Below are 23,773 nucleotides of genomic sequence, written 5' to 3' on the forward strand. Positions count from 1 at the left end.
ACTCCAGTACTTTGGCCACCTGATGCGAAGAGCTGACTCATTTGAAAAGACCCTGATGCTGGGAAAGATTGAGGCCAGGAGGAGAATGGGAGGACAGAGGATGAGATGGTTGGATGGCATCACCGACTCAACGGACATGGCTTTGGATGGACTCCAGGAGTTGGTGATGGACAGGGAGGCCTGGTGTGCTGCAGTTCATGGGGTCACAAAGAGTTGGACACGACTGAGCGACTGAACTGAATTGAACTAGAACTGAAACTGTCTACCTGAGATTGGGACTTGAATGCATATAACAGGATTTGAACCCATGTGCCAGGGCTTGAACCCAGCCAAAGGCCAATATGGAACTCAAACTCACCTGGCGGGGACTCAAACCCAGCCAAAACCCACAGTATTCCAACCAAGATCACACACATGGTTTGAGGACCTAATGAAGCTCAGGTTCTTTATGGCTCATTGCAGAAAGAATTCAGTAAGAGAAAAAGCGATAGGTAAGAAGTGGATTTATTCAGACAGAAACACACTCCACAGAGTGTGGGCTGTTCCAGAGGGCAAGTGCGGCCTCACAAGGCACTGTGGTTAGCTTTTATGGGATGGGTGCCTTCACAGGATAATGAGTGGGAGGATTATTGAAATTATTTGAGGGAAGATTTCTAGGAATTTGGCCACAGTCCACTTTTTCGTCTTTGATGGTTGACCATCAAACTCATGGCACCTCTGGGTGTGTCATTTGGCTTGCTGAGGTGTTACAATGTGTAATGAGGATCAAGGTTTAATCCAAGTTGACTTATCTGCCATCTTGGACCCATTTGATTCTAATCAGTTTATATTTCATCCTTGGGAAAGGTTGTGCCCTACCGCCCTCCCCTCCTGTTTCAAAATGTGAACTTTTTAAAAAAACTAATTAAAAATTTTTTTCTACGTACTTATTTATTGGCTACACTGGGTCTTTGTTGCTGCACACAGGCAGTCTCCGGTTGTGACGAGCTGGGGCTACTCTTAATCGTGGTGGGAGGGCTTCTCATTGCAGTGGCTTCTCTTGTTGCCAAGCACAGGCTCAGGGAAGTGTGGGCTTCAGTATTTGTGGCGTATGGGCTTAGTTGCTCCATGTTGTGTGAGATCTTCCTGTCCAGGGATTGAACCCAGATTCCCTGCACTGGAGGGCACATTCTTATCCACTGCGCCAGCAGAGAAGCCCCTAAAATGTGGGCTGTTTGAGAATGGGGGTCCTGTTACATTCTCAGCAACAGTCTGCTGTGTATTAGTGAGGTAGAAATTGCTAGGCAGTAAGTGTAGGACTCTGAGACCTAGGTCTTGTTTTCAGTAAACATCTCACTCTATTCAGTTCAGTTCAGATCAGTTTCTCAGTCTTGTCTGACTCTTTGCCACCCCATGAATCGCAGCACGCCAGGCCTCCCTGTCCATCACCATCTCCCGGAGTTCACTCAGACTGATGTCCATCAAGTTGGTGATGCCATCCAGCCATCTCATCTTCTGTCGTCCCCTTCTCCTCCTGCCCCCAATCCCTCCCAGCAAAAGAGTCTTTTCCAATGAGTCAGTTCTTCCCATGAGGTGGCCAAAGTATTCAGCTTCAACATCAGTCCTTCCAAAGAACACCCAAGACTGATCTCCTTTAGAATGGACTGGTTGGATCTCCTTGAGTCCAAGGGACGATCAAGAGTCTTCTCCAACACCACAGTTCAAAAGCATCAGTTCTTCGGCACTCAGCTTTCTTCACAGTCCAACTCTCCATACATGACCACTGGAAAAACCATAGCCTTGACTAGACGCACCTTTGTTGGCAAAGTAATGTCTCTGCTTTTCAATATGCTATCTAGGTTGGTCATAACTGTCCTTCCAAACAGTAAGGGTCTTTTAATTTCATGGCTGCAGTCACCATCTGCAGTGATTTTGGAGCCCCAAAAAGATAAAGTCTGACACTGTTTCCACTGTTTCCCCATCTATTTCCCATGAAGTGATGGGACCAGATGCCATCATCTTAGTTTTCTGAATGTTGAGCTTTAAGCCAACTTTTTCACTCTCCTCTTTCACTTTTATCAAGAGGCTTTTAAGTTCCTCTTCACTTTCTGCCATAAGGGTGGTGTCATCTGCATAGTGAGGTTATCAATATTTCTCCTAGCAATCTTGATTCCAGCTTGTGCTTCTTCCAGCCCAGCGTTTCTCATGATGTACTCTGCATATAAGCTAAATAAGCAGGGTGACAATATATAGCCTTGATGTACTCCTTTTCCTATCTGGAACCAGTCTATTGTTCCATGTCCAGTTCTAACTGTTGCTTCCTGACCTGCGTATAGGTTTCTCAAGAGGCAGGTCAGGTGGTCTGGTATTCCCATCTCTTTCAGAATTTTCCACAGTTTATTGTGATCCACACAGTCAAAGGCTTTGGCATAGTCAATAAAGCAGAAATAGATGTGTTTCTGGAACTCTCTTGCTTTTTCCATGATCCAGTAGATGTTGGCAATTTGATCCCTGGTTCCTCTGCCTTTTCTAAAACCAGCTTCAACATCTGGAATTTCATGGTTCACAGATTGCTGAAGCCTGGCTTGGAGAATTTTGAGCATTACTTTACCAGCATGTGAGATGAGTGCAATTGAGCATTCTTTGGCATTGCCTTTCTTAGGGATTGGAATGAAAACTGACCTTTTCCAGTCCTGTGGCCACTGCTGAGTTTTCCAAATTTGCTGGCATATTGAGTGCAGCACTTTCACAGCATCATCTTTCAGGATTTGAAACAGCTCAACTGGAATTCCATCACCTCCACTAGCTTTGTTCGTAGTGATGCTTTCTAAGGCCCACTTGACTTCACATTCCAAGATGTCTGGCTCTAGATTAGTGATCACATCATCATGATTATCTGGGTCGTGAAGATCTTTTTTGTACAGTTCTTCCATGTATTCTTGCCACCTCTTCTTAATATCTTCTGCTTCTGTGAGGTCCAGACCATTTCTGTCCTTTATCGAGCCCATCTTTGCATGAAATGTTCCCTTGGCATCTCTAATTTTCTTGAAGAGATCTCTAGTCTTTCCCATTCTGTTGTTTTCTTCTATGTCTTTGCATTGATCACTGAGGAAGGCTTTCTCATCTCTTCTTGCTATTCTTTGGAACTCTGCATTCAGATGCTTATATCTTTCCTTTTCTCCTTTGCTTTTCACTTCTCTTCTTTTCACAGCTATTTGTAAGGCCTCCCCAGACAGCCATTTTGCTCTTTTGCATTTCTTTTCCATGGGGATGATCTTGATCCCTGTCTCCTGTACAATGTCATGAACCTCCGTCCATAGTTCATCCAGCACTCTATCTATCAGATCTAGTCCCTTAAATCTATTTCTCACTTCCAATGTATAATCATAAGGGATTTGATTTAGGTAATACCTGATTGGTCTAGTGGTTTTCCCTACTTTCTTCAATTTAAGTCTGAATTTGGCAATAAAGAGTTCATGATCTGAGCCACAGTCAGCTCCTGGTCTTGGTTTTGTTGACTGTATAGAGCTTCTCCACTTTGGCTCCAAAGAATATAATCAATCTGATTTCGGTGTTGACCATCTTGTGATGTCCATGTGTAGGGTCTTCTCTTGTGTTGTTGGAAGAGGGTGTTTGCTATGACCAGTGCGTTCTCTTGGAAAAACTCTATTAGCCTTTGCTCTGCCTCATTCCATATTCCAAGGCCAAATTTGCTTGTTACTCCAGGTGTTTCTTGACTTCCTACTTTCGCATTCCAGTCCCCTATAATGAAAAGGACATCTTTTTTGGTATTAGTTCTAAAAGGTCTTGTAGGTCTTCATAGAACCGTTCAACTTCAGCTTCTTCAGCGTTACTGGTTGGGGCACAGACTTGGATTACTGTGGTATTGAATGGTTTGCCTTGGAAATGAACAGAGATCATTCTGTCGTTTTTGAGATTGCATCCAAGTACTGCATTTCAGACTCTTTTGTTGACCATGATGGCTACTCCATTTCTTCTAAGGGATTCCTGCCCACAGTAGTAGATATAATGGTCATCCGAGTTAAATTCACCCATTCCAGTCCATTTTAGTTTGCTGATTCCTAGAATGTCGACGTTCACTCTTGCCGCCTCCTGTTTGACCACTTCCAATTTGCCTTGATTCATGGTTCATGCATTTGAGAAGGAAATGGCAACCCACTCCAGTATTCTTGCCTGGAGACTCCCAGGGATGGGGGAGCCTGGTGGGCTGCCGTCTATGGTGTCGCAGAGTCAGACACGACTGAAGCGACTTAGCAGCAGCAGCAGCATGGACCTAACATTCCAGGTTCCTATGCAATATTGCTCTTTACAGCATCGGACCTTGCTTCTATCACCAGTCACAGCCACAACTGGGTATTGTTTTTGCTTTGGTTCCATCCCTTCATTCTTTCTGGAGTTATTTCTCCACTGATTTCCAGTAGCATATTGGGCACCTACCGACCTGGGGAGTTCCTCTTTCAGTATCCTATCATTTTGCCTTTTCATACTGTTCATGGGGTTCTCAAAGCAAGAATACTGAAGTGGTTTGCCATTCGTTTCTCCAGTGGACCACATTCTGTTAGATTTCTCCACCATGACCCGCCCATCTTGGGTGGCCCCATACGGCATGGCTTAGTTTCATTGAGTTAAACAAGACTGTGGTCCATGTGATTAGATTGACTAGTTTTCTTTGATTATGGTTTCAGTGTGTCTGCCCTCTGATGCCTCTCAGAACACCTACCCTCTTATTTGGGTTTCTACTTCCCTGGTGGCTCAGACGGTAAAGTGTCTGTCTACAATGCGGGAGACCTGGGTTCAATCCCTGGGTTGGGAAGCTCTCCTGGAGAAAGCAATGGCAACCCACTCCAGTATTCTTGCCTGGAAAATCCCATGGACGGAAAAGCCTGGTAGGCTACAGCCCATGGGGTCACAAGGAGTCGGACACGACTGAGTGACTTCGCTTTCACTTTTCTTATCTTGGACATGGGGTAGCTCTTCCCCACTGCTCCAGCAGCTGCTCCTTACCTCTTGGCCACCGCCCCTGACCTCAGGCGTGGAGTAGCTCCTCCCGGCTGCTGGGAGCTCCTCACTCCATTTGCCTAAAGCTATACCCTTTGTCCCAAATTCCTGAAATGTGTCCTTGGTCTGATAAACTATCAGCACTCAGATCCAGGAAAGTGAAGTTGCTCAGTGGTGTCCGACTCTTTGCGACCCCATAGACTGTAGTCTACCAGGCTCTTCCGTCCATGGGATTTTCCAGGCAAGAGTCCTGGAGTGGGTTGCCATTGCTTTCTCCAGGAGAGCTTCCCAACCCAGGTATTGAACCCGGGTCTCCCGCATTGTAGGAAGACACTTTACCCTCTAAGCCACTAGGTTGATCCCAAGGAAAGGGCAGTAATTAATGTATGTCTCATATGCCTGAGGGAAAAACAACTGGTGATCATTAATCTTAATCCCATACACTGGTCCACTGTAAAATGGCCAGGGGGCATGAAAAAGGGTGGTGACTTAATCCAAGAAACCATAAAGATGTTAAATTAAACAATGTGACCTTTCAGCTGATTGGTTAGAAGTGATTTATTTTAAGGACAGGAGTCAATTAAAAATGTACAGATTAATACTGGTAAACATATAAAACTGCTATAATCTTCCTCTTCTGGGGGACCCTTTACCTCCTCTCAGTGTTTATGCTGAAGTCTTTGTACTTTCTTTCTCTTTAATGAATCCTATACATGACTGAGTGACTGAAGTGAACTGAACTGATTCACTTGATACCTTTAGTGTTTCCATGTCTTTGAAACTCATTCTTCACCTTCATGAACAAGAACTTGGATTCCTGTTTCATTAGGTACTTGGTAAATACTTGCCAAATAAAGGAGTTGAAGACAAGGATGAATGGATGAATAAATGAAGATTACCATATAAGAAGGAAGAGGAGGGTTCCCTTTCTGGCTCTCGGGGTTGGGGGGTTGGGGGATCAAGTAAGAGGTCTGTCCTCAATAGGCTAATTAGCCCCCTCCAGGGTTCCCTGGGACTGAGGGTTTTTCCCAGAATTCCAGCAGTAAAACTTGGGTGGTCCGGGGCAAACTGGGGTGAGGGATTGCCCACCCAACCAAACCATGATAACAATTCCAACTGCAATATTTGGAAGGACTGATGCTGAAGCTGAAGCTCTAATACTTTGGCCACCTGATGCAAAGAGCTGATTCTTTGGAAAAGTCCCTGATGCTGGGAAAAGTTGAGGGCAAGAGAAGAGGGTGACACAAGATGAGACTGTTAGGGGAAGCACACTGATTGAAACCACCCACCCTGGCCAGGCACCATAGTAACCATTTGCATGAGTTGTTTTATGACAGGAGATCCTGATAAAGAATACAGAACTAATAAGCCACCACCAACTGGAAGAGTCCGGGAAAGGTCGAAAGGAGACACCGTGTGTCTGTCCACTTCCCAGAATCCCTCTCGCTAGCATCCATCTTGGCTGAGCAATGCATGTGCCACCAGGAAAGAGTCTGAATTAGAATGATTGGCCAAAGACCACCCAGAAATGAATCCCATCACCATAAAACCCGACATTGTGAGCCACCTGGCAGAGCAGTTCTCCTGGGTTTCCTTACCCTACTGCTCTCCACCCAGGTGCCCTTTCCCAATAAAATCTCTTGCTTTGTCAGCACATGGGTCTCCTCGGACAGTTCATTTCCAAATGTTAGACAAGAGCCCAGTTTTGGGCCCTGGAAGGGGTCCCCCTTCCTGCAACAAATGGCAACTCTGGCGGAAATCTTCTTCACTGAGACTGACATCCTGGTCACTTGGGGTACACAGGGGCCAGCTTGGCTGCCAATGGACCACTGGGACCCTTTTGTCCCTGGTCTCCTCCTGACGCAGACAACTGGCCAGAGTGCCCGACCGGTAAGGATCAAGAGACTTTATTGACCTCTCTTCCCCTTCCCTCTCTCCTTCCTCTTCTTAACCCTTCCTATCCTTCCGCATTTTTCTAGTCCCCCGGCCCTGGACACAACAATCTGGTCGAAGGGCCCTCAGCCTGAGCTGAGGATTGGAGACTGATCACCTCCTCTTGGCTGAGAACTCAAATTCTGGTTCTGGTCTGGTCTGATTTCTGGTAGGGCCGAGTTCCAGTCCTCCCTTCTCTGGAGGCCCAGGGTAAAGTCCCATAATGCCTGGGTATCTGCAGGTGCCAGGAGACGTCTGTAAGGCCATCCCTTTTGCCCCCCTCTCCCGCCTCCTCCCCCTTCTTCTTTCAACCTGGCTTCCTTTCCTCCCTTTGACTCTCTGAAGCTGTTAGTACTTGGATCTGAAGTTCTGTGTCTCTATAGGAGGTTTTCTGAGAGACTGCATTCTTGTATTTAAGGGAGTGTCTGATGAGGACTGCCAGGTTTATATGTGTGTGTTTTAACTCTGTGTTCTGTGTTGCGATTTGTGGTGGCCATTTTGCTTTGTCTGGCCACCATTTGGGTAGACCTGCCGCCATTCTGTTAGAACTTGATTTTCTTTCCCTGTGCCTTGAGACCAGGGGTCTCAGGAACACTTATCTAGACCATCTCTAACTCCTGAGACTGAGGGAAAAAGACTGTAAAAATTTTATTTATTTCAACTGTTTTTTTATAAACTAGTAAATTTTATATTGTAATATCTAATTCATGACTAAACTTAGAAAATGAAGCTAGATCTTGCGCTGTCTAAATATGTCTTGGTATGCCTTTGTCTCTGGGTAATATTTTTGAGGTTAATTTGTAAATGAGCTCTATTTATTTGGCTTAAAAAAAGGTAAGTGCTTAGAAATCAAATAATTCTAAATTAAACAATAATTTCCAGGTTCATGTGAATTGGGAAATATTCAGTATTAAATACCTGATATTAATGTTTGTTTGTTGATCTATCGAATATAGACATGTCTTAGAGTAATTAACATTAAGTAGAATATTTTCATTGTACTAAGGTTTAATATGTTAAATATTATTTCTGTTACAAGTTTGTCAAAAAGGAAATTACCTCGAGTGGAGAAACTTCTAAAAAAATGTAAATGAGGTATGAACTTTTATATAAACTCTACTAAGAATAATTATTCTTTAGAAATATCTGTCTAAAATAGTCTCTCCAGATTGGGATAACTTAAATTTCTAAGGGTTGTGCTAAGTGTGCAAAGTGTTGGAAGTCTATTGAACAGTTAGGTCATTTCCAAATAAAATAAGATTTTGAAACATTTACTACTAAATACTAATTTTCTTTTTCAGAGGAACTAAAGGGATTTGGGACTATAAATGAATAATGTTTGGTGCCATCCTAAAATGTTCTAAGAAAGCAAGGGTTTTAGAAATTATCACTGGTATTTATGCTCACCAATCTATAAAATGCTAATATAAAAGTTAGTTCTTGGTTGCTAAAGGAAAGTAGGAAATGTGTTTTCAGTTAAAAAAAAAAAAACCGGTATGAAAAATACTAAAAAGAGTTATGCATGATCAGGATTTTCTAAAATTGGATTATGATTACTTAGATAAATTGATTTTGTTAGGAATGACACAGCCATAAGAAAACTGGTCAGAGCCAATTAGGTCCAAGATGGAGGAGCTGACTTTCACTAGACCTTGAGCCTTGGTATTTACGCCCATTGTGACATATCAACAAGCTAAATGATACACCCATCAACACTGACTAAATCTGACCAAATGTTCTAAATGCTTTTAGTTGACCTTTTTGATAAAACCTCCTAAATCGAATTCTTTTGAAGTTCCCTTGACCTCTAGCTAACTTTGGGGTGCTTCAGAGGGCCCCTGAAACATCCCAAAGAAAGATATTAAACTGTGTTTATTTGGTTGGTTAAATTACATGAAAAAGATTATCAAATGAGTAATAAATCTGCTCATGTTATAACGTATGGTAAAATTACTAATACAGATATCCTAGAAATTATATGGAGTTCTTAACATTCTGATATGTCCTGGTATTCTAATGAAAAACCTGATGACTTCACAAAAGTTAACAGAAGGACTGAATGAACCAGCGAATATGCTTATAACTTTTATGGTTTCTATTTGAAAAATTATGGGTTTGAATCTTATGTTTTCAGGGAGTAGGGAAAACCTTCCTCTCAAACTAATTATGACAATACTTTGGTAAAATTAAACGTTATAAACAAAACAATTATATTTTCTCTCTATCTGACTCCTCCAAAAATTGGAAATTCTTAGGTTTCCAGTAAGTTTATCAAGTGAGTTAGGAAGGTTATCTCATGGGTTCAAAAATGTCAATCAATTTTTGAGGCCTTAAAAAGGGAAGAATTCACCTAGATTTATTAGGCAAAATCTGTGATAAGCCTTCGGTGTGAGTTTCCCAGCCCTGTTTTATTTTAAAAGTTCAGTCTGAGACTCTATAAATGTTTCAGCAAAATAAAAAGTCTATAATCAATTCAGTTCAGTTCAGTTCAGTTGCTCAGTCGTGTCCAACTCTTTGCGACCCCATGAATCGCAGCACGCCAGGCCTCCCTGTCCATCACCATCTCCCAGAGTTCACTCATACTCACGTCCACCGAGTCCGTGATGCCATCCAGCCATCTCATCCTCTGTCATCCCCTTCTCCTCCTGCCCCCAATCCCTCCCAGCAAAAGAGTCTTTTCCAATGAGTCAACTCTTCACATGAGGTGGCCGAAGTACTGGAGTTTCAGCTTTAGCATCATTCCTTCCAAAGAACACCCAGGGCTGATCTCCTTCAGAATGGACTGGTTGCATCTCCTTGCAGTCCAAGGGACTCTCAAGAGTCTTCTCCAACACCACAGTTCAAAAGCATCAGTTCTTCGGCGCTCAGCTTTCTTCACAGTCCAGCTCTCACATCCATACATGACCACTGGAAAAACCATAGCCTTGACTAGACGCACCTTTGTTGGCAAAGTAATGTCTCTGCTTTTCAATATGCTATCTAGGTTGGTCATAACTTTCCTTCCAAGCAGTAAGCGTCTTTTAATTTCATGGCTGCAGTCACCATCTGCAGTGATTTTGGAGCCCCCCAAAATAAAGTCTGACACTGTTTCCACTGTTTCCCCATCTATTTCCCATGAAGTGATGGGACCAGATGCCATGATCTTCATTTTCTGAATGTTGAGCTTTATGCCAACTTTTTCATTCTCTTCTTTCACTTTCATCAAGAGGCTTTTTAGTTCCTCTTCACTTTCTGCCTTAAGGGTGGTGTCATCTGCATATCTGAGGTTATTGATATTTCTCCATATGGTTATATAAATCATCAGACCAAAATTAGTGAGGACAGAGCTATTTTGCAAACAAATTAGCCTTAATTTGGTTATATTTGATAAAAATGAGGGTAACTTTAGGGAGAAAAAGATATTTCAAAAAATGTTAAATCCCTGTTTGTTAATGGAGGTCTGCATCTAGTAAGACTCATCTCTTAGTTCTTTGCTGTTATGTGATATTAATGTAAAATTTAATTGAATTCTTAAAGAACACCCTAAGTTTGTTTCTGAAGCTTATCTCAGTAATCTATCTTTGGATGAAGATCAGATGCCTCATGACCTGCAACCAGGACTAGAAAAGGACATAATTTAAGGGACTGTCTCCATCCTGGATGGAAGGACTTTTTTTATCAGGAGAAACTACACTACACCAGGATAAGAAGACAACAACATCAGAGGTAGAGAACTTCCCCAAGATGCTGGACCTGATTCGTATGATCATTTATGTTTTCTTGACTTCTTAGACCTTGGCATATAAATCAAATGCTTTTCTATTATAGGCCTGATTCTATGCTAGTTTTAGAAATCAGTTCAATTGTTGGGTTTGTGGCCAACTACCTGTGTCTAGTTCTGGGTTACCTTGGTAAATGTCTCTACTACAAGACTCTAACTGGTTGGCCCTGAGAAAATTTACTTAAAAAAAAAATTATAGGCATATTCAGGTCACTGTGATATTACTAGATGGGATCTCCTCACCGGGGCTATTAATAATGCCTGCTCTGACTCTGGCCATAAATTTGAGCTGTTTTCTATTACTCAAGCTCAGTCAGAGCAAGAAGAAAAGTTTCAGCAAAGGAGGAAAAATCTCCCAGAATTATGAGATGGATTTATATAGATAACACCAGGCTATGGTAATTTAGGTTTAAAGTCTCCTCTATGTTGGAAACAATTGAACCATATTAAGGATAATCAGTCTAGTAACACCAGAAAACTGGGCTATGTGCCTTACAGATGGTGGTGCCAATATGTAATTTCCCTGGAAGATGAAGATTCTACAGAGCTGACTAAGTCAGATGACCTGAGATACATCTGAGATGACTGGGCTATATTTAATGGAAGATCTTAACTTCAGTCTTACTTGTGACTTTACTAATAACTGCTGGCTATGTTATTTGTATTTCACCTGTTTTACAAAATTGTCGTTTCTTACACTGTCAAATGTGTGTCTGAGGCCTCTAATAGAATAATATATAGTTCCATATGAGATCGATGATGGTAACAGTGTAACTCTAGATATGGGAAGAATCAACAAGAGGGAATATTTTCCTGGACCAAGAGGCTAGTAAGACAGGTGGCCCAGAGAATTTTGGATACTGTTTTATGACCTAGGCCAGTAACACACATTGAGTGGCATGTCAAGAAAATCTTTGTCAAACCTGAGAATCGACATTCTCAGCATCATGGAATAAAATGGTCATGAAATGCCCCCCTCAAAATCATGGTCAAGTTTATGAGCAAAAAGGGGCTCTGCCAACTGAAGACTGACACTCGTCATCTACATCTACAAAGATTAAAACATGGCCACTGCAACTGCTGACTTTCAATGCCCCTGAAAGGAGTTCAGGGTGAAAATAAAAAATGAGGCACTTTGTGCTCTGGGAAAAACTGGCAGAACAGCCCTTCAGATAGTTAGATCTTTTCAGAAGATTTTATGAGTCCCAATTCTTGCATCTTCTCATACCTAAAGAAACACTGATGTCATTAATGGTGAAATCTAGTTTGACTATTAAGGAAAAGTTTAAAATTAAAAGTCAAAATAGAGTAGCTATGGTTCAGATATCCCGGAAAATAACTAGGTGATGTTATGGGTGTACTTTCAGATTAGACCTTGTATTGCTAAACACCTGAGTTTTCTGAGTTGTGTCAGGCTTGGATGCCACTATTCTCAAAACAATGTCTGCTGGTAGCTAGTAACCTTACTTTTTATAAAACTAGGCAACTGGCTACCTGGCTACAAGTCTCCCTGAAGTGCCAGGTCCAGACTGGGTTTCAGGCCTATTCTTCTAAAAAGAAATGAGATTTATTTTGTCTACTAAATTCCAGTTATCACTCCTCCAACTACTTCTAATTGGGTCTGTTACACCAAAATGGCAGACCAAGGGATCAGGATTTTAATCATACAAGACTCAGATCTAGAACTTGGAACTCAGAAATACTTCCAATTCAGTGTCTATACTCCAAGCTGAGGCAGTCCTATGCTCCATTTTGACAGGAAGTTATCACAGTCATAGTTGCCTAGTTCCCTAAATTAAAACTGAGTAGAACCCTGTGGGGCTCTGGAGTAGAGATCAGTTCTGTGTTCTCCATATCTTGTCTGTAGGATATAGGCTTCATTCAGCCTCCTTGACCTTCCCTGAGTTCCAAAGGGTGGATTCAAACAATTGCTAATCAGGGAAGGGAAGGGATACAGAAATAGGATTAAAAATCAAAGGTTGGTACAGCCTCCAGACAGAGTCCTGGTTCCTACTCAAAGAAATATGCATAATAATGTCTTTGAGCCCCCACCTAGGTGGAGGATGGTAACTTCAGGCTGAACACAAGATTCCTGAAGCACAGCTCTGTTGCCTCACCACCAAACCAATCAAAAAGGGTCACAAACCCTGCAACCCTCACTCCAAATGTTGCCTTCTGTTTCTGGGGACCAGAGATGGCCAGCCTGTTAGGTCTCCTGTTTGGCCCTTGTCTATTCCATCTCTGAGAGGGGCCAACAGTTTCAAAATAAATTGCTGTTACTACAAGGGTGGAAGCTGGTTTCAGATGTGGAACACTCCAGCTTAGATCAGGTAGAGAGACACTTCTGCTCTGCTAGGCACTCCTATGCCCATGGACGGCAGGAAGAAGTTACAGAAGAAAGAGACCTCCGCCTCAATTCCCAAGAAGTATCTCGAGTATGAAGTCTCTCAGGGGAGAGTTGTTAGGGGAAGCACACTGACTGAAACCGCCCACCCTGGCCAGGCACCATAGTAACCATTTGCATGAGTTGTTTTATGATAGGAGATCCTGATAAGGAATACGGAACTAATAAGCCACCACCAACTGGAAGAGTTTGGGAAATGTCGAAAGGAGACACTATGTGTCTGTCCACTTCCCAGAATCCCTCTCACTAGCATCCATATTGAAGAAGGCAATGGCCCCCACTCCAGTACTCTTGCCTGGAAAATCCCATGGACAGAGGAGCCTGGTAGGCTGCAGTCCATGAGGTTGCTAAGAGTCGGACACGACTGAGCGACTTCACTTTGACTTTTCACTTTCATGCACTGGAGACGGAAATGGCAACCCAGTCCAGTACTCTTGCCTAGAGAATCCCAGGGACGGGGGAGCCTCATGGGCTGCCATCTATGGGGTTGCACAGAGTCGGACACGACTGAAGCGACTTAGCAGCAGCAGCAGCAGCAGCAGCATCCATCTTGGCTGAGTGATGCGTGTGCCACCAGGAAAGACTCTGAATGTAGAATGATTGGCCAAAGACCACCCAGAAACGAATCCTATCACCATAAAACCTGAGACTGCCAGCCATGCAGCAGAGCAGTTCTCCTGGGTTCCCTTACCCTACTGCTCTCCACCTGGATGCCCTTTCCCAATAAAATCTCTTGCTTTGTCAGCACATGTGTCTCCTCGGACAGTTCATTTCTGAATGTTAGACAAGAACCCAGTTTCGGGCCCTGGAAGGGGTCCCCCTTCCTGCAACAAGATGATTGGATGGCATCACTGACTCAATGGACATGAGTTTGAGCAAACTCTGGGAGACAGTGAAGGAAAGGGAAGCCTGGCAAGCTGCAGTCCATGGGATCGCAAAGAGTCAGATATGACTCAGAGACTGAACAGCAACAAAGGATAGGTGAGGGCACACCTTGAGCCCAGCCTCATATAGGAGAGTCTGAGAAGGTCCTGGAGGAAGTGATAGTAATACAGGAGGGAGGGAGGAGTCTAAGGAAGAAAGTGGCATGCTGACAGCATGTGCCAATATCCCTGGACCCAAAGTCATACCTGACTAGGGCTTGCTTTGACATCTGTCAGATGGTGGGGGTGGGCACAAGGAGGGACTAGGGTTTTCAGCTGTCTGTGGGCTATCCTGTGGCTGGTGCCTGAATCAGGGTCTCAGAGGATCCCGGGGGTCTCTGCAGAAATGCGGTTTGTGACAGCTAAGGGGGAAGGGGAAGAAGCTGAGAGGCAAGGGAGCGAGAGAGACAGAGATTGTCTGCAGACAGCAGCTCTCTCTAGCTATGTCCTGTGGGATGCAAGCTTAAAATAGCTCCTAGTGCAGGGAGCCTGGGAGCCACGGTGACTGACTCTCCTCTGTGGTGTGGGTAAGGTGGTGGCTCTGGGTATCTTGGGCTGGGAAGAGGGTGTCCAGAGCAGGGACCCTTCTCTCCAGGACCTTGCTGACCATCCTTAGCTCAAGTTCTCCACCCCTGTGAATGGGGGGCTCATCCATTTCTGAGTCCTCCTGCTGGGTCCCCTTACAACACAGACACACAACTTTGGCAGGTGTGTTCCCAGCAACCAAGGCATCCATTTTTAAAAGATTTTGGTGGATAAACATACAGACAAGGGCAGAATGGATACTTTTCAAGTGAGTGACTCTGTGTAACCCTCACCCACCCAGAGTCCTGACCAAGAACACCCTTGGGGATCCAACCTCCATCTGGGGCTCCGAAGGGACCTTCAGAAGCTTCCCTAGACCTTCCTGCAGATCCTGTCTCTCCCTCCACGTCTTTGTGAGCAACACCCCGGGGTGCGGGACTGTGGGGCTCTACTGCTGTTAGCATAGTCAGAACTCCATGTGGGCTCCAGCCAGCCCCCCTGCCAGCACCCTGTGAACTTCTCTGACCCCAAGACACCTCACCTGGGGACTTGCAACAATAAAGGCACGCACTGAAAGAACAAGCATTTGGCTTCCTGGCTGGCACAGAGGAGGTGCTCAACTGTCATAAGGGTCTGTGTCTGTGAGGGTTCTCCAGACAAACAGAATCCATCGGGTGTGTATATACTCGCACACAACATACGTATATTGTGTTAAGTTGCTCAGTTGTGTCCAACTCTTTGTGACTCCATGGAGTGCAGCCAGCCAGGCTCCTCTGTCTATAGGATTCTCCAGGCAAGAATACTTGAATGGGTGCAGTTCAGTTCAGTTCAGTAGCTCAGTCGTGTCCAACTCTTTGCGACCCCATGAATCGCAGCACGCCAGGCCTCCCTGTCCATCACCATCTCCCAGAGTTCACTCAGACTCACGTCCATCCAGTCCGTGATGCCATCCAGCCATCTCATCCTCTGTCGTCCCCTTCTCCTCCTGCCCGCAATCCCTCCCAGCATCAGAGTCTTTTCCAATGAGTCAACTCTTCACATGAGGTGGCCGAAGTACTGGAGCCTCAGCTTTAGTATCATTCCTTCCAAAGAAATCCCAGGGTTGATCTCCTTCAGAATGGACTGGTTGGATCTCCTTGCAGTCCAAGGGACTCTCAAGAGTCTTCTCCAACACCACAGTTCAAAAGCATCAATTCTTCGGCGCTCAGCCTTCTTCACAGTCCAACTCTCACATCCATACATGACCACTGGAAAAACCATAACCTTGACTAGACGGACCTTAGCTGGCAAAGTAATGTCTCTGCTTTTCAATACGGTATCTAGGTTGGTCATAACTTTTCTTCCAAGGAGTAAGCATCTTTTAATTTCATGGCTGCAGTCACCATCTGCAGTGATTTTGGAGCCCCCCAAAAAATAAAGTCTGACACTGTTTCTACTGTTTCACCATCTATTTCCCATGAAGTGATGGGACCGGATGCCATGATCTTAGTTTTCTGAATGTTGAGCTTTAAGCCAACTTTTTCACTCTCCTCTTTCACTTTCATCAAGAGGCTTTTTAGCTCCTCTTCACTTTCTGCCTTAAGGGTGGTGTCATCTGCATATCTGAAGTTATTAATATTTCTCCCGGCAATCTTGATTCCAGTTTGTGTTTCTTACAGTCCAGCGTTTCTCATGATGTACTCTGCATATAAGCTAAATAAGCAGGGTGACAATATATAACCTTGACGTACTCCTTTTACTATTTGGAACCAGTCTGTTGTTCCATGTCCAGTTCTAACTGTTGCTTCATGACCTGCATACAGATTTCTCAAGAGGCAGGTTAGGTGGTCTGGTATTCCCATCTCTCTCAGAATTTTCCACAGTTTATTGTGATCCACACAGTCAAAGGCTTTGGCATAGTCAATAAAGCAGAAATAGATGTTTTTCTGGAACCCTCTTGCTTTTTCCATGATCCAGCGGATGTTGGCAATTTGATCTCTGGTTCCTCTGCCTTTTCTAAAACCAGCTTGAACATCTGGAATTTCATGGTTCACAGATTGCTGAAGCCTGGCTTGGAGAATTTTGAGCATTACTTTACCAGCATGTGAAATGAGTGCAATTGTGCGGTAGTTTGAGCATTCTTTGGCATTGCCTTTCTTAGGGATTGGAATGAAAACTGACCTTTTCCAGTCCTGTAGCCACTGCTGAGTTTTCCAAATTTGCTGGCATATTGAGTGCAGCACTTTCACAGCATCATCTTTCAGGATTTGAAACAGCTCCATTGGAATTCCATCACCTCCACTAGTTTTGTTCGTAGTGATGCTTTCTAAGGCCCACTTGACTTCACATTCCAAGATGTCTGGCTCTAGATTAGTGATCACACCATCATGATTATCTGGGTCGTGAAGATCTTTTTTGTACAGTTCTTCCATGTATTCTTGCCACCTCTTCTTAATATCTTCTGCTTCTGTGAGGTCCAGATCATTTCTGTCCTTTATCGAGCCCATCTTTGCATGAAATGTTCCCTTGGCATCTCTAATTTTCTTGAAAAGATCTCTAGTCTTTCCCATTCTGTTGTCTTCCTCTATTTCTTTGCATTGATCACTGAGGAAGGCTTTCTTATCTCTTCTTGCTATTCTTTGGAACTCTGCATTCAGATGCTTATATCTTTCCTTTTCTCCTTTGCTTTTCACTTCTCTTCTTTTCACAGCTATTTGTAAGGCCTCCCCAGACAGCCATTTTGCTCTTTTGCATTTCTTTTCCATGGGGATGATCTTGATCCCTGTCTCCTGTACAATGTCATGAGCCTCCGTCCATAGTTTATCCAGCTCTCTATCTATCAGATCTAGTCCCTTAAATCTATTTCTCACTTCCAATGTATAATCATAAGGGATTTGATTTAGGTCATACCTGAATGGTCTAGTGGTTTCCCCTACTTTCTTCAATTTAAGTCTGAATTTGGCGATAAGGAGCCAGCCCCACCACTTAATGGCAAATAAACTGGGGAAAATGGAAGCAGTGACAGATTTCATTTTCTCAGGCTGCAAAATCACTGTAGGCTTCCCAGGTGGCTCAGTGGTAAAGAATTCGCCCGCCAGGGCAGGAGACACAGGAGATGCGTGTTTGATCACTGAATTGAGAAGATCCCTTGGAGGAGGAAATGGAAACCCACTCCAGTATTCTTGCTGGGAAATCCAATGGACAGAGGAGTCTGGTGGGGTCTGTCCATGGAGTCGCAAAGAGTTGGACATGACTGAGCACGCACACAGAAAATCACTGCCGATGGTGACTGCAGCCACGAAATTAAAAGATCCTTGCTCCTTGGAAGGAAACTATGACAAACCTAGACAGCTTATTAAGAAACAGAGACATCACTTTGCCAACAAAGGTCCATATAATCAAAGCTATGTTTTTTCCAATAGTCATGTATGGTTGTGAGATTTGGACCACAAAGAAGGCCAAGCACCAAAGAATTGATGCTTTTGAACTGTGGTGCTGGACTCTTGAGAGTCCCTCCAGACTGCAAAGACATCACCGGTCAATCCTAAAGGAAATCAACCCTGAATGTTCATTGGAAGGACTGATGCTGAAGCTCAAGCTCTAATACTTAGGCTATCTAACAGGAAAAGCGACCCTGATGCTGGGAAAGATTGAGGGCAAAAGGAGAAGGCGGTGGCAGAGGATGGGACAATTAGATATCATCACGGATTCAATTCACTGACATAAATTTGAGCAAATTTGGGGAGATATTGGAGTATACAGGAACCTGGCATGCTGCAGTCCATGGGGTCACAAAAAAATGGATACAACTTATCGACTGAACAACAACAAAATAGGCTAAATATATGGCATTCTTGTGACCGAAGCCGGGACTCTACCTGTCACCTTTAATGAGAAATTATACTTTTATTATGGGGGGGGAGGGGTTGTTCCTGTCCGCCAAGAGCGGGTTTCGAACCCTCCGTCCCAGGCCTTGCGGGGTCTCCCCAGGTTCCCGTTTGGGGCTGGTGGGGGCAACCGAGGGCAACCGAGGACGTGCGTGCGTGCGTGCGTGCGTGCGTGGGAGCGGGAGAGCCCACAGGGCGGGCCGGCGGGGGGGGGCGCACGAGGCGCGGCGGGCGGGGCAGCGGGAGCGCACCGCCTCCTCGCGCCAGGCCCCCCCGCGCGCGCGCCGCGAGTGGTTCAGCCCGGCCCCCGGCTCATTGTGCTCGTCTCACGCCGGCCCAAGATGGCGGCGGCGCTGGAGGCCCCGGGCCTGTGACCACAAAGAGGGAGCCGGGGGCTGGACGGGAGCGCGGTGGCGGCGGCTGAGGCCCAGGCCAGGCCCCCTCCCCTCAGCCTCCCGCCCGCCCTCCTCCGGCCGTCCGCCCCGCCCCCGCCGGCGGGGCCCCGCCCCTCCCCCAACCGCCCGACTAGCATGGTGCGGCGGCCGCGCGCGCCGACATGGGGGAGAAGCTGGAGCTGAGGCTCAAGTCGCCCGTGGGGGCCGAGCCCGCCGTCTACCCGTGGCCGCTGCCGGTCTACGTGAGTGCCGCCCCGCTTTTCCCCAACCCCCTCTCCCCAGACCCTAGCCCCCTACTCCCCGGTGAGCTTGGTGGGGGGCCCACCGAGAAACGGAGCGACTCGAGCGCCCAACCTTCCCTGGGACCCCCCATTCCCGCCCCGCCGGATTCTCGGCGGCCGTTTCCAAGCCCCGCGCGCAGGGTGGGCAGCGGGGAACCCGGGCCGGCCGAGGGCGCAAACTGGGCCGCGGGGACCCTGCGCCTCCGAGGGGCGCCCGAGCCGGGCTGCCGTTGGTCCTGCGGGGCTGGGGACCCCCGTTCCCCGGGCCTGGACGGCCGGCGGGCTTGCCTTTCCGTACTTTATGATTTGACGTGTAGGGTTTCTCTTTGCTGGTAGTTTTTTCTTGGCGCTGTCACCGTGCTCAGCTTTTTTATTTTTGAGGACACTCTTTCCTCCTTTCCAGTTGTTAATTTTGTAAATTAGGCATTTGTCTAATTTTGAGGGGCAGGACTGGCTAGAGCTTTGGAAAGGAAGCGTCCTGTTCCTGGATCTTGAGTGGGTGGGCTGGCCGGACCCTTGGCAAGGACGCGTCATGTTCCCTAGTTTGAGTGGGTGGGCTGGCCGGACCCTTGGTAAGGAGGCGTCCTGTTCCCTAATTTGAGTGGGTGGGCTGGCCGGACCCTTGGAGGCGTCCTGTTCCCTGATCTTGTGTGGCCTTTGGAAAATGACAGGCCGAACGGAAATTTACACAGGCGTCCGGGTGATTCCAGACATGCAGGGCGCAGGGTGGGCGCCCCGGCTCCTGTCCCCGGTGGCGGCGTGGGTGCGCGTGTCCGTGCCCCAGCGACCGCGCTCGGGCTGGGCAGCGCGCCTTCGGGAGGGAAAGCACAGCGGGCGCGGTGGGCGGGCGCCTTTGGGGCGCCCTTTCGCGCGCTCGGCTTGCGGGGGGACCGGCCTCCACGGGACCCGGCGGGGAAGCCCGCGCGCCCCGCCCCTCGCGCGGGCTCCGTGTGTGTCAGTTTTTGGAAACTGTCGCGGCCAGGGGCGGGGTCGGGACGCTGGGACCGCCCAGGAGCCGACGTTGGCTCCTGGCCCTGGTGCTCCGCGGTTCTCCGAGGTCGGAGGCTTTCCAGCCCGCCGAGCGCACCGGCGCTTTCTATTTTTGCGCTTCCTGCGCCCGGAGGCGCGGCTGAGCCCGGGCTCTGGCTTTTCCGGTTGGGTAGCTCTGTGTCGCTCGCCCTGGCGTGCGGCCTGAGCAGTGGGCAGGGCGGGGAGACGATCCAGGGGACGTAAACTGAAAGTGGGGAGAACGTTCAAAACTCCAGTTGATCCAGCTGCCTCCCTCTCTGCCCCTCTTACTGCACTCGTCTTGTACCAGTACGTTGGCCCGTACATTTTTCAAAATGTAATATGTTTATTCTCAGTGGACATGAAGTGTGGTTCACTTGTAGCTCATAGTTCTAGAGTATTTGACAGATCATTGCAGTCAGGCAGCAGAACAATCCCATCAAACCATCTGCTGCCCTTTGGCATCAACTCGCCTCTCGCTTCCTGGCCACCAGTCTCATCTCAGTCTCTAAGGTTTTGGCTTTTCTGGGAAGTCAAGTAAATGGGGTCAACAATGTGTAGCTTTTTGATTCGGGCTGCTTGGCTTAGCAAAATGTATGTGAGATTCATGCCCGTTGTTGAGGGTGTGAGTAGTCACTCCTTTTCCCTGCTGTGCAGTTTTGAGAGATCAGGAATAGAGCTACTAAACAGCCCAGGGCAGGTGAACTTGGATTTTCACCTCACTTGGGGGAACACTCTGGGAGTCAGACTGGGGTCTGTGCTGAATGTCTGTTTAACAACATTCCTGCATCTTGGAAATTGGTATTTTTCCAAAATTGGTATTATGAGTATCAGGAGAATCTAGAAATCCACTGTGACCCAGCACTGAAGCACCTGAAACTAAGATGAAGGTTCATCTGGAGATGGTCCCATTGTTGCCATCACCATCTTATTTTCAGGGCGGAGCAAGGCCACAGAGGTCTGCTCAGTTCAGTTCAGTTTCTTAGTCATGTCCGACTCTTTGTGACCCCATGAACTGCAGCATGCCAGGCCTCCCTGTCCATCACCAACTCCCGGAGTTTACTCAAACTCATGTCCATTGAGTTGGTAATGCCATCCAACCACCTCATCCTCTGTCGTCCCCTTCTCCTCCTGCCTTCAATCTTTCCCGGCATCAGGGTCTTTTCAAATGAGTCAGCTCTTCGCATCAGATAGCCAAAGTACTGGAGTTTCAGCTTCAACATCAGTCCTTCCAATGAATATTCAGGACTGATTTCCTTTAGGATGGACTGGTTGGATCTCCTTGCCATCCAAGGGACTCTCAAGAGTCTTCTCCAACACCACAATTCAAAAGCATCAATTCTTCAGCACTCAGCTCTCTTTATAATAAAGTCCAACTTTCACATCCATACATGACTACTGGAAAAACCATAGCCTTGACTAGACGGACTTTTGTTGGCAAAGTAATGTCTCTGCTTTTTAATATGCTGTCTAGGTTGGTCATAACTTTGCTTCCAAAGAGTAAGCATCTTTTAATTTCATGGCTGCGGTCACCATCTGCAGTGATTTGGGAGCCCCAAAAAATAAAGTCTGCCACTGTTTCCTCATCTATTTGCCTTGAAGTGATGGGACCAGATGCCATGATCTTCGTTTTCTGAATGTTGAGCTTTAAGCCAACTTTTTCACTGTCCTCTTTCACTTTCATCAAGAGGCTCTTTAGGTCTTCTTCACTTTCTGCCATAAGGGTGGTGTCATCTGCATATCTGAGGTTATTGATATTTCTCCCGGCAATCTTGATTCCAGCTTGTGCTTCTTCCAGCCCAGTGTTTCTCATGATGTACTCTGAATATAAGTTAAATAAGCAGGATGACAATATACAGAGGTCTGTAACCTTTGCCAGTAAGACATCGTGTGTGTCCAGGTCCCAGCGGGAGCTGGCTTTCCAGTGGTGGGCGGGTCTGAACTAGAGAGTGTCTTTCTCTTGCTGGCAGGACCTTACTTGGCAGGGTTCAGGGTGTGTTGCCTGCCTGGCTGGGCACTCCATCTGAGGTCAGCAGCCATTCCTGGGGTGGCAGTCCCAAGACCAGGCAGTAGGTGGGGGCTGGGGCGTGCCATGGTCAGCAAGCTGCAACCTTCCTAAAGCAGTGCAGTGACGTCTGCTCCCCTCCCGTGTCCCCACTGGGAGATTTTGCTTTCTCACAGGAAGTGAGGGGGCAGAACTTTATTATAAGAGTTCATATTTAGTGATGACTAGATGATGAGTACGTTAAGAAAATGGGCCACTTCCAGGAGCATAGCCTTTCCAAAGGTCAGATTACTCATGTGACCACACATTGGAAATGACTGAGCTTGCTTGTTTGTTCATTCATTCATTCATTCATTCATCCCAGCACCTCCTGTATATCTCCAGTGTTCCAAGGGGAGCAGAGCACAGTACACAAGTGTTCTTGCTCTCAGGAATCTTATGAATGAGGAGGGTCGGTGGGCTGTCTGTAAACACAGAGGTGCAATGGAGATGTGTCCTGGGGATGAGGTCCTGGAGGGTGGGGCTGAGGGAGGGTGAGTGGCTTCTCCAAAGAGAGGGCACCCACAGGAGGAAGTGCAGACAGCCACAGTCTTCCACATGCGGAAATGTCCAGCCTCCGAAATGGGTTTTTGTGCAGTTGACAAATAAGAGGGCGTGGTGCAGGGCGAGTTTTGTTCCTTCTGTCGCAGAGTTCCCAGATGTCCACTCGCAGTTTATGGCAGCGTTGCTAAAGCAGGATGGCCCTTCTCTTGGTAGAAAACTGGGTCTCAGCTCAGGAGGGAGCAGGTGCCTGGTGGCTGGGCCGGAGGTTGCGAGGGCGGGCAGTAGTCCTTCCCCTCGGTGACTCACGGAGGCTGTGGGTGTGGAGCAGCCTCGGTGTGACTGTCCCTGCCTGCCTCCGCGAGCGCACGAGTCTCTGATGAATGCTGAGCCGTCATGCCCCAGACTCGGCTGTGAGTAGTAGCTGAGGTGGGCGGCTGGCTGAGCCATCCCTCCCTATGACTCAGAAAATATTTTCTGCTCTGACCTCTTGTGTGCATGAGTGAGTGCTGACTAATCTGAGCTCAGGTGGAAGTCAGGTTAACCCTCTGACAGCTCTCCGTGGGTGAGGTGACCACTTTAGAGAGGATGGCGTCATTGGAAACGCCTGGTACCCCGCATGTGGCTCTCAGCTTCTGTACCCTGGGCCCTGACATCCAGGTGTCCTGGAGTAGGCAGGCCAAGTACTCTGCTCCTGGTGGAAGGAGCCAGCGGTGCTGGAACCTGGGGTATTCACTAGGGAGGAGGTGGCGGAGCTGTGGGCCACCTGCCCCCGTCTTCCTCTGGGAGCCCTGTCCTTTTCTTTTAAAGTTTTTGTTTTCAGATAATCATAGATTCTTGTACAGTTGTAAGAAATGAGACGGAGGCACCAAGTGTTCTCTTCTCCCAGCTTCTCCTGATGGCGACCCCTTTCGAAGCTGCACGACGATGTGATTCTTTCACTGGCCTGGGTTCACCAGGGTGCAGTGTTCCGGGGCCCTGCAGGGTGTGGCCAGCCGTGTCTGCCGGGGCCTGGGGCCTGGGCTCCGTGCTCGTCTCCCGAGAGGCCCCTCTTGCCCCTCATTCTCTCTTCTCAGTCAGTGCTCTCCCCAGTTTGCGCACCTGTCTTTCCACCAGGGGATAACAGTCCATTCTGT

General features: G+C 46.9%; 1 protein-coding gene across 11 annotated transcripts in view; it reads left to right on the plus strand.

Moving 5' to 3' along the window:
- Positions 1 to 18,731: 18,731 nt before the first annotated feature.
- DOT1L (DOT1 like histone lysine methyltransferase) overlaps positions 18,732 to 23,773 on the plus strand; it is a 51,385-nt gene continuing 46,343 nt past the window's right edge. For 9 of the 11 annotated variants that reach the window (XR_011257239.1, XR_011257240.1, XR_011257238.1 and 6 more), the window contains exon 1: positions 18,732 to 19,045. Coding sequence is in view for 6 of the 11 variants with exons in the window: in XM_069591482.1 (XP_069447583.1) it covers positions 18,965 to 19,045 (81 nt within the window). In the remaining 5 variants the exon portion in view is untranslated. The remainder of the gene's footprint in view (positions 19,046 to 23,773) is intronic. The other 2 variants (XM_069591484.1, XM_069591481.1) reach the window with 2 other exon arrangements.

Source organism: Ovis canadensis, chromosome 5, assembly GCF_042477335.2.
Source record: "Ovis canadensis isolate MfBH-ARS-UI-01 breed Bighorn chromosome 5, ARS-UI_OviCan_v2, whole genome shotgun sequence".
NCBI classification, from domain to species: Eukaryota; Metazoa; Chordata; class Mammalia; order Artiodactyla; family Bovidae; genus Ovis; species Ovis canadensis.